This window comes from Beta vulgaris, chromosome 4, assembly GCF_026745355.1.
Source record: "Beta vulgaris subsp. vulgaris cultivar EL10 chromosome 4, EL10.2, whole genome shotgun sequence".
In the NCBI taxonomy this organism is placed as follows: domain Eukaryota; kingdom Viridiplantae; phylum Streptophyta; class Magnoliopsida; order Caryophyllales; family Amaranthaceae; genus Beta; species Beta vulgaris.
In genome coordinates, this window is record NC_079205.1 from 19,612,181 (window position 1) to 19,624,329 (window position 12,149).

At 35.1% G+C, this 12,149-nt stretch overlaps 1 protein-coding gene across 2 annotated transcripts; it reads left to right on the forward strand.

Annotated features, from left to right (window-relative positions):
• The first annotated feature begins 7,725 nt into the window (after positions 1 to 7,725).
• On the forward strand, positions 7,726 to 11,945 carry LOC104907513 (WPP domain-interacting protein 2). 2 transcript variants are annotated; one of them, XM_048642891.2, is made up of 3 exons: positions 7,726 to 8,013; positions 8,311 to 9,481; positions 10,790 to 11,945. In XM_048642891.2, the coding sequence occupies exons 2-3, from the start codon at positions 8,359 to 8,361 to the stop codon at positions 11,464 to 11,466; spliced, it is 1,800 nt and encodes a 599-aa protein (XP_048498848.1). In that variant the 5' UTR covers positions 7,726 to 8,013; positions 8,311 to 8,358; the 3' UTR covers positions 11,467 to 11,945. The 2 variants fall into 2 exon arrangements, with proteins under 2 accessions (XP_048498848.1, XP_010694756.2); XM_010696454.4 differs by having other exon boundaries at positions 7,728 to 8,013; positions 8,358 to 9,481.
• Positions 11,946 to 12,149: the final 204 nt, after the last annotated feature.

Consider the following 12,149-nt stretch of genomic DNA (forward strand, 5'->3'; position numbering starts at 1 on the left):
GTATAATTTTTTTTTTAGAAAAAAAAACTATCAAATGCTCTGGTTGTTAAGAAAAAACCGAAGCATTTGACAAACAAATGCTCCGGTTTTTTCTAAACAACCGGAGCATTTGACTGTCAAATGCTCCGGTTTTTTAAACAACCGGAGCATTTGAGTTACAAAATGCTCCGGGGAAAACCGGAGCATTTGTAAAATGCTCAAATGCTCGTATGGCGTCTACTACACGCTAAATACGGAACATTTAATGGGTTTTCAACCGGAGCATTTGATGTTTTTTCTACTAGTGTTAGTTGCAATTTTTTCGGCGATTATTGACTGAATTTCTGATTAGAGGGAGAAGAGATGATGAAGGTTGTTGTTGGTATGTTCTTGGTATTGAATCCATGACTATTTATAGGGAAATTTGGAGTTAAAATCAGTGGTTGGGAGGAAGATGGTGAAGTAAATAATCTGATTTTGTTAACTTGAAGAAGCAATGATGATGGGTTGGTGATAGATCTTGACTGAAGAAGAAGAGAGTTGTGATTGCATGAGTGCCAAATGGCCATGAAAGGGTGAGGAAGAAGGCAAATTAATGGGGGAATTGACCATGGCTTCCTCTTTTTCCTTTTCCCTTTTTGTTTTCCAACCAAAAATCAGAAAATTTTCCATACTAACACTCTTAAACGTGACTTAATGAAATCTTGGGTGAAATGTTGACATTTTGTACTTTAAGTGAATTATCAACGATATTAGCCTTCTTTTTAACTCATGAAATCCTAAATTATAAATTATCGTCATAATTTAAGTTGATAAATTTTTATGTTAAAATTCTATAATCATTTTATCATACGTTGCTTAATTAGTGGAACGAATAAAATAAAATATATTCTAACTACATTATTATGTTAATTATTCACTTAAATATGTTTAAGATTTTTGGGATATTACACTTACTTGGCTAAAACTAGCTTTAATGTCAGCATTTTTCACACTAGCAGAATTAACAGCCTTTCTAATAAAAAATTTGGGCTTGGCATGAACCACATTGGCTTCCACAGCCATGGTAATGTCATTTTCTTGCCTTTTAGCTTTCACTAAATTTTCAGACATCATCTTTTTCTTAGGATTTTTCAACAACTTAACATGAAAATCCTTTAAGGGGAGAGCACAATAAAGGACACTTCTCAATAGCATGATCCTCATCACCACAAAAGGAACATCCTGAGAAAAAAATCCTCATACCAAATTACATACCCACACACCTTTCCACCAGACCTAACAATCTCAACATATTCAGAAAGAGGAGCAGTAATATCAACACGAATGCAAGCACAAGCAAAACAAATTTTGTTTCTTAACAAATTTTGATCAAGCTTAATTAGGGAGCCAATATCATTAGCAGCAAACAAATTAGCAACTGACTCGAAGTTCAAGAGCTTGGTAAGGAACCGAGGGATACGAGCCCACAAGTCCACCCACTTGAGCTCCTCACAAAAGGGATCGAAATCAAGCTTCCAATGATGAATGACAAACAACCGACCTTGAACATGCCAATGTCTCTCACTCCAAACTAAAAAATAATCATTAGGATTAGCAAAACGAGCCATAATCATATTGTTACCCATTTCCATATACTCAATATCACCCTTAACAAACTTTCAGTCTGCCTTAGTTCTAGAATTTATGGTACAAAACTCCACTAGAGCACCCAAAATCTTGCCCACCAAACAAGTCTTAGAAAGATCTTCAATATCTTTCATGACTTGGGATATATTATCTAAGACTTGAAACCTAGGAAATGAAGTAGGGAAAGGAAGATCATCCTCCACCTCTTCCCTCACCAATACTTCACCAGCAAAAGATACTAACACAATAGGGATTTCTACATCAATGGCCTTAGAAGTCTCACAACACTCAAGATATTTTCAGAGAGAAGGACATTTTTAAAGGACTTGTCGCTCGCCATAATAGCACAACAAACAAAGTTGAACACGCAGCAAGATATCAAGAAATTATGAAGTTTATATGTTAAAAGAGTAGAGAAAAATTGTAAAGAAAGCCAAACTTGAACCCTTCTTATATACATAATAGGGGTTTAATTTGGAGAAAACGGAGATAATCATGACTAAAACTAACAGAGAACTGATACTTTCAATCACATTAAATGCAATTCGTCTCATAATGTCCAAAAGGACAAACAGATCTTCACCAAAATGACTATACAACTTCAATAACCCAAACTCTAGAACCAGAATGAATGACCGCACAATAGACGAAGGAAAACATCCTTCACAAAAGGTATCACTCCACAGAGAATTAAATGCTTTGCAAAGGACCCCTAATTTCAGTCCTAAATATGAACTTAAACCCTAGAAACCATAGTATTATAATCAACTTAGCCAGCGAAGCACGAATTAATTGCACAGTTGCCAGCGACTTTATACCACTTTTACACTCTTTCTGCACATTTATGGATAAAAAAATGAAGCTTTGATGGTACAGAACCATCATAACCACCTATCCTCCAATTAATAGAGTTGAGGCTATTCTTGCAGCTAATCCACCCAGTAATTATACCTAGGTGAAATAAACTAAAGATTTAAACAAAAGCGCAGCCTAATCGACAAAAGCGAGAAGAGATTTGGCTGTTTTGGAGGAAAATAATTGGACTGAATGCAATAACTTTTGGTGATTTTCTAGGATTTTCTTTGGGGATATTTTTTTTTGGTGGGGGGGGGGGGGGGGCTCTCTTTCTCTCTCTAAAACACATTTTTTCTTATACGTTTGGTCTTCTTTTATTTCTTTATTCCGATTCTCCTCCTATTTATTGATTTGCCCTAGCACATTTCTAATTTGTAATGATTAATAATTTATTTCTATATTTAGCAACTAATGTTAATAATTTGTTACTAACTTTTAGTAACAAAAAATCATGATTTGTGTCGTATTTAGCAACGATTATTCATAAATTGCTGCCAGAGTTAGCAACAAATGAGCCAAACATAGCAACCAACATGACAACAATTAAAATGAATACAATATGAGAACAAATTTATTTTAGATTTAGTTGCTAAAATAATATGGCGACAAGCCTTTTAGCAACTACGATCTCACACAAATTATATTCTATAACATTATTATCATGGTCATATTTTCCTACTTTAGGGAGTGACTATTAAGTACACCCAATATTCAACATCTTCATTATTATAGCGTCACACCAATGATCTTAATTAAAACGTTGCAAAAGGTACAAGGAGATATCGGAATACTCTTCTCTCCAATGAACTTTTTAGACGTTAGAAGACAAATATATTCCACCTTATAATTAAAAAAAACTTTGCATATGAAAAATAAAACCAATACAATCAACACTTCACAAACACGAAGACAATGAAGAACTTGCTAAATGAGTACTTGCAATCTATTGAATTTAGGGTGTACACCAGTAGTTTGTCAATCATGTTTGACTGCTTATTCTTGGAGAAGATCAAGTGGATGAATATCATTTTAAGAGAACTTGCTCATCTAAAGTCTACTTTTCTGCTCTAGGTTTGTTTATTTAAGGAATAATATATTTATAGTTATGCAATTATACTGGTATGGATGCCCCAAATCGTGTTATTTCCTTTACATGGCTAGTGAGTATAGAGTGACTTTCATGGTTATAGGGGTATATTTTATCATGTCCCTTGATTGCTTATCTTAGTTCTTTAATTAGTTTATTTATTATATTGGGTGACTTTATTGAGCTTAGTTTTCATCTTGATAAATTGGGAGGATCAAAATTTAGATTTTCTAGATTAACTTATATGAACATGTTATTTGATTTAGTAGAGTGTATAGAATTACCATTTGAGGTAATTCTTATACTTGACGGAAAAAATCCCATGACCCTAATAATATTCTTTAGCGTTAGATGAAGGTATTGTTTGTCTTGATTGGTTGAGTGTATTTCCTAATTCTAAAGTTCAACATTATAATTTTACTTCACCTGATCATTGTCAAATTTCAATTTATTTAAATGTAAGTATGTGTAGGAAAGTCTTTCATTTTAGATTTAATAAATTATGAACCAAACGAAAAAAATTTGATTGTTTGAAAAAAAAACATGGTGTACTCAATTTCAAGGATCTCATATATGGTTTTACTAGAAAATGTAAGCTCCTTAAAGAAAAAGCAAAATTATGGTCAACAACTCGTTTTGGAAATATTTTTAGAGAACTTAGGTTAGTGGAAGAAAAGTTAAAAGTCTATCCAAAGTTCATTAGTAAATAATGAGACTTGTCCACTTTTAATAGCTTTTTAATATAAGTTCTTGGCAAAGCAAAGTAAATTACTAAATTTTCAAGATTTGCATGGGAAGGTTAAAGCAAAATCAAATCATATTAAGTTTAGTGATGCTAATACTAAATATTATCACACTTGTGTCTCTATAAGGAGAAAGTGAAATTCAATTAACTTAATTCAAGATCCTCAAAGTAACCTTATTGCTCACTCTAAACATATTGAAGAATGTATTACTAGTGCTTTTATGCAACGATTTTTGGCTACTCTTTACGCTCTTTTGATGCCAATAATGATTTTGAATTGTTGGATGAAATAGTCTCAGATGAGGATAATTTATACTTCCTCCATTCTGTTTTAAATGAAACGTTTGCTTTCACGCAACCCAATGCGCTTCTTTAATCATTAATATCTTTAGTTGTGAACACATAAAAAATATAATAAAGTTATAATTTGATAGTATGCATCGAGACTGTCTAACAAGATCCACTTGACTATATTTTTCTTTATATAATGGTGATAAAATTAAAATCAAAATTGATCAATGAATAGTGTCATTTCACCAAATGTTTCATTTCAAACAGGACAGAGGAAGTATTTGTTTATGGATGTAACTTTTGAGGAAGTTAGAATTGCTACTTTTGATTTAGCACCTGATAAAACTCCTGGGCCAGATGGTTATCTACCTTTCTTTTTTCAAAAATACTGGTTTTTAGTTGGTAGATCGGTTTTTAGAATCGTTAAAGCTTTATTTTGTTCAGACGAGATTTTAAAGGAGACTAATCATAATTTCACTACATTCATATCGAAATTTGATAATTCGTATAATCCTAAACTACTTTCCACCATTAGTCTTTGTTCTTACAATTTACTAGATTATTTCTAAAATCATGGCTAATAGGTTAAGGTTGTTATGGGCAAGATTATTCATCCTTTATAGAGAGCTTTTGCTCCAGAAAGGTTAATCCAAGATAATGTTTTGCTTGCACATGAAGCTTTTCATTCTTTTAGAAATAAAAGAGGTTAGATAGCTTTGAAATTAGATATGAAAAAAGTTTATGATTGTCTTGAGTGGAATTTCATTTTTATTACTCTTGAGAAATTGGCCTGGGGTTCTGCTTTCTTTGGATAGAGTGGTTAAGATAATGTATTACAACAATCTCTTTTTCAGTTTTGGTTAATGGTATGGAGAAACTTTCACTACTTCAAGGGGGAATTAGTCAAGGAGATCCTTTATCTCCTTATATTTTTATATTATGTGCAGAATTTTTAGCTCGTCAACTGCACCAAACAAGTTCAACGGGAACAAAATCTGTAGGTGTTAAATTAGGTCACTCGAGAGTTAAAATTCCTTTTTTAACATTCACAAATGATACTATGGTGTTTGCTAAAGCTTCTAAATAAAGTCGTCACACTATTATAAATAATTTAGATAAGTAATGTTCTATGTTAGTTCCAGCTTGTTAATTTTCATAAGTCTGCATTTCAATGTACTCAAAATTTTTCTGGAGTAGTTTCTGTAAATTTTGCTAATATTTTGCAAATGAAGGAGTCATTATCATTAGGAAAATCTCTTGGTTGTCCAATTATTAGTAGCAAAGTAACGAATGCTACGTTTGTTAAAATTCAAGAAAAAGTGTCTTCTCAGCTGACGAAATGGAAAGCTAATCCTAAGCTGGTAGAGCCATTCTTATCCAATCTATTATAGAACGAAAGATAATCATCAGATGCAAAGTTTTACTTTACTCCCTACTATTTTATGTTCCCTTGATAAAAGTTATAGGAATTTCTTTTGGAACAAAGCTTCAGATGCTAGATCTCCTGATTTGATAGGGTGGGATAAGATTTGTAAACCTAAAGAATTTGGAGGTTTGGGGGATTAGGAAAGCTAAGAATAATATTATTACTCTCTAGTTCAAGCTTTTTTGGGAGATTTTAGCTTTTCTAGAAAATTTATGGGTAAATTTAGTAAAAAAAGGTACTTAAAGAAGGATGATCTGTTTTCTTATAAAATCAAGCTAATGTTTCCTGGCAATGGAGGAAACTTATGGGGGTAAGATGTGGGGATGGTATGATTATTTCCTTTTGGTACGACAATTGGATTTTTAGTTATTCTATTGCGGATGTCCGCCCTGTTGTTAGTGGGACGAAGGTATTAAAGTTAATTATTTTATTAATCAAGATCGACAATGGATAAATCTCTTCTTTCATATTTCATCCCCCTAGCTCCCTATTTCTAGGACGGTGGCCAATTTAATTTATTCCTAGTAATCAAATCCCTGACAAAATTTTTTATGGCCACTCTCTTGATGAAAATTATTCGGTTAAGTCAGGTGTCGATTTTCTTCAAGGTCTAAACTCGCATTTGTCTGAGACTACATTTTTTCATTAGATTCCATGTTGAAAGTTCCCCTTAAAATTGAATTTTTTATTTGGAAAATTTGCTAGAATGGTCTCCATACAAAGTAAAGGTTGGAATCAAGTCATGTTTTTCTCCCTATGGAGTGTGTCTTTTGTATTTGCCTCTCTGAGGGTACCTCTCATCTTTTTTCTAATTTTCTTTTCTTATTGATGTGTGTTTGAGGATCTCAATAGTCATATAAATTGGATCTCCCCCCAATTATTTTGAATGACTCTTCATTTATAGATCAGCTGTTAAAGATGAAATCTTGTTTCTCAATGTCTCAAATTGAGATTTTTGCTATATCTTGGTGGTTCATTTGGTATAACCATAACGAGGTGGTTTTTCGTCAAGAAAATTGTCCTCCAGCTGAAGTTAATGCGATGATAAGAGCTTATGTGCATAGGCTGCATGGGGATTCAGTAGATGAAATTGAGGCCATTCTCTCCCCGTGTTTTACCCAGAAGATTTGTCTGTCTTCCGGTAAGTCTAAGATTAAGGATCGAGTCAGCTGGTCTCCTCCTCCCACCAATTATTTTAAGGTTGATTTTGATGGTTCAAAACTTTCAGATGGTCAAGCTTTTCTTTGATTTTGTTATTTGTGACTCAGAAGGGAAAGTGTTATTATGTGGTGCTAGTATAGATTCGTCGGTTCATATTCTTGTTGTTGAGGCTTGGGGGTCCAAGAGAAGGTATTAGAGGGGTGACAATTTGACTGTTATCCAATTTATTAAAAACATTTGAAAAATTCCTTGGACTGTTAGCCCTTTTATTTTAGATGCAGGTGAAGATAAATCAATTTGAGGATGTCCAAATTCGTTATGCATTTTGGAGCTAATGCTACTGCACGGAATGGATGGCTCATCAAGGTCACACAACCAATAATTTACTTATTGATTTGATATTTCTAATTTCCAATTCACTATAATCATTCACAAGGATGCATTAGGGTAGTCCAAATCGTGAAAATAAAAACAAACACAAAGACAAGTCATTACCATTTACCAACGATGCGACACCACTTGATTTTTTTTTTTTTTTTTTTTTTTTAAAAACGGGGGCCAAACCGGCAACATGGAATTATTATTTTAACATAAAATCTGAACTTTGTTTTTGTAGGTGAGTTGATGAAATGATGAAGCGACTACTTCCCAATTTCTGCGAACATTTCTTAACTGGTTTTCTCCCCTGTTGTCCACTCATCTCTCAATTATTTTCTCTCTCCTCAATTCTCAGACCTCACGTTCTCATCTCCCAAACCTTCAAAACCTAGATCTCAATTCTCTTCACTCGTCGCTCTTTCCTTTGTCGCCGACACTTCACCGAATCAACGGTGGTAGCAGGTGCGTTTTCTGCAATTTATTCATATATTGTTGTGTATCCAAAAGGATCATATTGTTGAATTTATACTGATGATTTATTCATATATTGTTGTGAATTCTTTCTTTTCTTTTACGCCTTTTTTTAGTGCAACTCTAAATTAAAACGAATAATGATATATTCAGTATTGATATGGATTATTGGATTGTTCAATTAGTCAATTAGAGTTACTCAATTAGGTATTGGAAATTGGAATTAGGCATTTGGAAGTGAATTATTCAGTCTTAGCTTTGTAATAATGAGTTTAATTTCGATGCTAGAATTTGGAGATGATATACTGAACTTAAGAACTGTTTTTGTTTTGAAGAATGGTGGAGGGAAGTGAGAAAGGAGGTGAAGTTGTGGAGGTGGATATCACTGTAAATGCGGATAGGGATGCTGATTCTAGTAATAATCATTCTGTTGGAGTAAAAATGGAACATTCCGAGCCGCTTGATCCGGTTACGGATACAAATACGAATACAGAGGCAGCTCCTCCTTTAGATGGCGTTATACCCCCTGCTACTAGGTCCCCTTACTCCTCGACGCCAACCAAGGGGTTTGGGTTGAAGAAGTGGCGAAGAATTAGAAGAAAAGATCGTGTCACACCGGAAACCGAAACTGAATTGGAAATTGAAACGGAAAAAGATATGGACAGGCAAAAGGAAAAGGATTCTGATTCTGAGTCCACTGGTAGAATGTTGAAGAGAGGGTCTTCCAACATATTGAATGAGAATAATGCTTCTCCAACCTTACCTATGACTGCTACCGTTGCCACCACTACTACCCCTACTGCTTTTGTGCTTCCTTTTCCTGTGACTACTAATTACAGCAATGGTTTAGCTGATCTTGACAGCAATCCCAATGCCACATTTAATTCTGATAACAGTGAGGATAATCACAGCCACAGCCACAGCCAAAGGAGTAACAGCAAGTCATCAACTGCAGCCAGTGTTCCCAAGCATGCAAAGCACAGGGTCAAAAATACTGGTGCAAAGAACATGAATCAGCGGATCCAATCGGGTAAATCTCAGCCTCAACCTGATCCAAGCAAGAAACCCAGAGGTGGGAATGGGAGCGTTTTCTTCGAATTGGACAAGGAAAGCTCTCCCCTTTCTAGCATGGAATCTGATTCCAGAAGCTCTAATTCTGTCCTTTTTCGCGTTTTATCTGATCAAGTACCGACTCCAAACCCCTTAAGTTTTGATGAAGAAGATGACGAAGAAGATGCTTGCCATCCACTGCCTCCGTCACCACCATGTGAACAGCAGCCTGCTGAACAAAGTCCCGTTTCTCCTACTAGGAACAGAAGTCTTTCTCCAGACTCTTCAGATCAATTGTCTTCCAGTGCTAATCAGGTAAAAAGTAAGGACCATCAGCTTCCCGCTGACCGCGATCCTCTCGTTGACTCTATCTTGAGTCTCCAATCTGCGCAACTTGCTCTTCAAAAAGGTATGCTATCAGCTTAAATTTTTTACTACTATGTTTGTTGGTTCTTTTCTTGGCAGATATATCCCTTTATAACATGTTTCAACTTAAAAAAGATTTTTACTTTTGTTTGGATTGAGATTCTGCAATGGAGGAACATCGAGCGGGAAGGGAACATGTAGGATTAGATAGATGAGTAATACCAACTAGTATGCTAAAATATGCAACGTGATATCCGCATGAATCGAAAAAGCTCATGTAAAGGATCCAATGAGGAATTTTGCGTGAGGAATAATGATTATGAACGGTGAGCCTAGAGGCTCTACTAAGGTCATGGGCTGCTTGGACTTTACTTTTATTTTCTATTTGTTTGTATTTGTTTGAGATGTTTTAACAACTTGTTTGGATAGAAAGTTAAGTAGGAAGGGGGAGACTTTAGAGGCGGGTAGAAGGGTTTGAAGGGAGGGGGGAGGGGGGAGGGGGAGGAGGGGCCATATTCATTGAGTATTGGACAACAATATGGTTGGCCTAACAAAACAGCGGGAAAGAGTCATGAACAATTCATTCTTCTTTCTACTTGAATAAACAAAATGCTTTTGAAAATTGGGAAGATATGGAAGGATAAAGAAGCCTGTGATTTGATTACTACTGTCATTGTGCAAATAAACTACCGCACTCACTAATATAAAGAAAAAGAAGAAATATATTGGTTTAAATGTAATGGACAAACAGACAAACCTCTCTAGCTACAATTTCGCTTACAACATGGAGGAGGAAATAAGGACTTTAAACTAATTTATTAATTCAATGGTTACTTAACGCTGTGAATATTGTTGTGTAAACCTAGTGTCAATCTACCCATCCAAAATTGTTAACTACTAGTCTACTACTCTTTCCTATTCCTAAAGATCCTCCCACTTTCACTTTTCACACATGCAAAACTTTGGACACTAATATCTTCAATTTATGTATTTCTAAAAATTATAAAAGTAGATATTTATAAAATTACATATTAAGACGAATCTAACAAGATCCCACATGACTATATTTTTTCAAACGTATAAATCACAAACAACGGTCAAAGTGATATTTGTGAATAGCACAAAATGTCAAAGAGGGAGGATCTTTAGGAAGCGGAGGTAGTAATCCATAAATGTCATTTTGTGACACTTGCGTAGAATCTGCAATGTGCTGGCCAAGTATTTAATAATCCAATGAGACTTTTTTCATTTGTTTGTTTGGCAAAACGTTTCAGACAGCCTTGTGAACATCTGTGGAAGTACTGTAGTAAATTATAAACATCTCTGAATTGAAACTGTGTGAGTCTTGCAGAAGTTCAGAAGTTTGAGGAGATAGGCAGGGGCATCTATTCTTTGTGTGATGACTCAGAAAAGACTAGTGGTGATCCTGGATATAAAACAGATCATGGTTCTGATGGCTGGAACGAGTTTACTCAAGCCTACTTGATCAAGTATCAAAGACAGCTGAATGAAGCTGAAGGTAGCCTCGGAGAGAAGGAAGAGAGGATTGTGGAACTTGAAACAACTATTAGAAGTATGGAGTCAACACAAGATCATGTAAGGAGGGCCATGGAGCAGCAATACAAAAGATGCATAGATATGGAAGCCGAGCTGCAGGACCTCTTTAAGCAAAAGCTTGAAGCTGACATTCAGTCTGTTGTGATGACAATATGTACTAAGGACTTGATGGTAAAAGATCAAATCAAATTTTCAATGGAGCAAAGATCTGTATATAGCGATCAAGCAAATTCCACAAGAATGGGGGTGGATGTAGAAAATGAGGCTATTAGGACACAAGGGATGATTCAGAATCCGGACACATTGGATACCAATACCAGTGTCGTGGGAGATGAAGAACTTCTGAAGATGCAGAGAGGGGTAGTTAAATTTACCAAGTGCCTTATCATACAGTTGGTTTTGCTGGTCTTAGTTTTCGCTGTGTTTGTCTTGCAGTTAGTACCTAAATCAGCGGTGGTTATACCCACCTAAAATGTACTATATGTACCATGTTCAGAGGAGGCCAAGAGTCGAGACAACCCAACGAGCATCCGGGACTTCAATTGATGTAACAGAAGGCTCAAAAAACTGAAATCTAGGTCTTGCCAGGAATATGGGCTCTATATTCAGAAAAGAGTGCTACAGACATCAGATACAAGCTAAGGTCACCTTCTCTAACAACTGAAGCTTTACTCAATGTAGAATCTGTGTGATTTCCTTCCAACAAGTACCTTTTGGTGTTTGTCTTCCAACACTCACTGATACTACTATGGGTTATCCGCAAATAGTTGTCACGTTTCTTAAGAGGGTGTATAATATTTATTCGTTTGTGTTTTTCATCTTCATCAATTGTATTATTTGTTTGACCCTCTTCATCGTGTGTAAGAGCAACATAGCATAGACGTTTGTAGTCACGGTACAGATATAGAGTAATCAAGGAATTTATACATGAATGGGAACTATTACGACTATCAGCAAGCAAGGTACTTCCCAATCCCAACGATTATCTGTATCAGAAGAGCTGATAGTCTCAAGGTTAACAGATCAACATTCTTTACTTTTTTTTTCTTCATATTTTTTTATATATAATCTGCATCGGAATTGTGCCTCCGGTTTTGTAAACCCAGTTTGCCTAATTCGACCCTTTCTAAGTGAATTTCTTCTTAAAATACGAA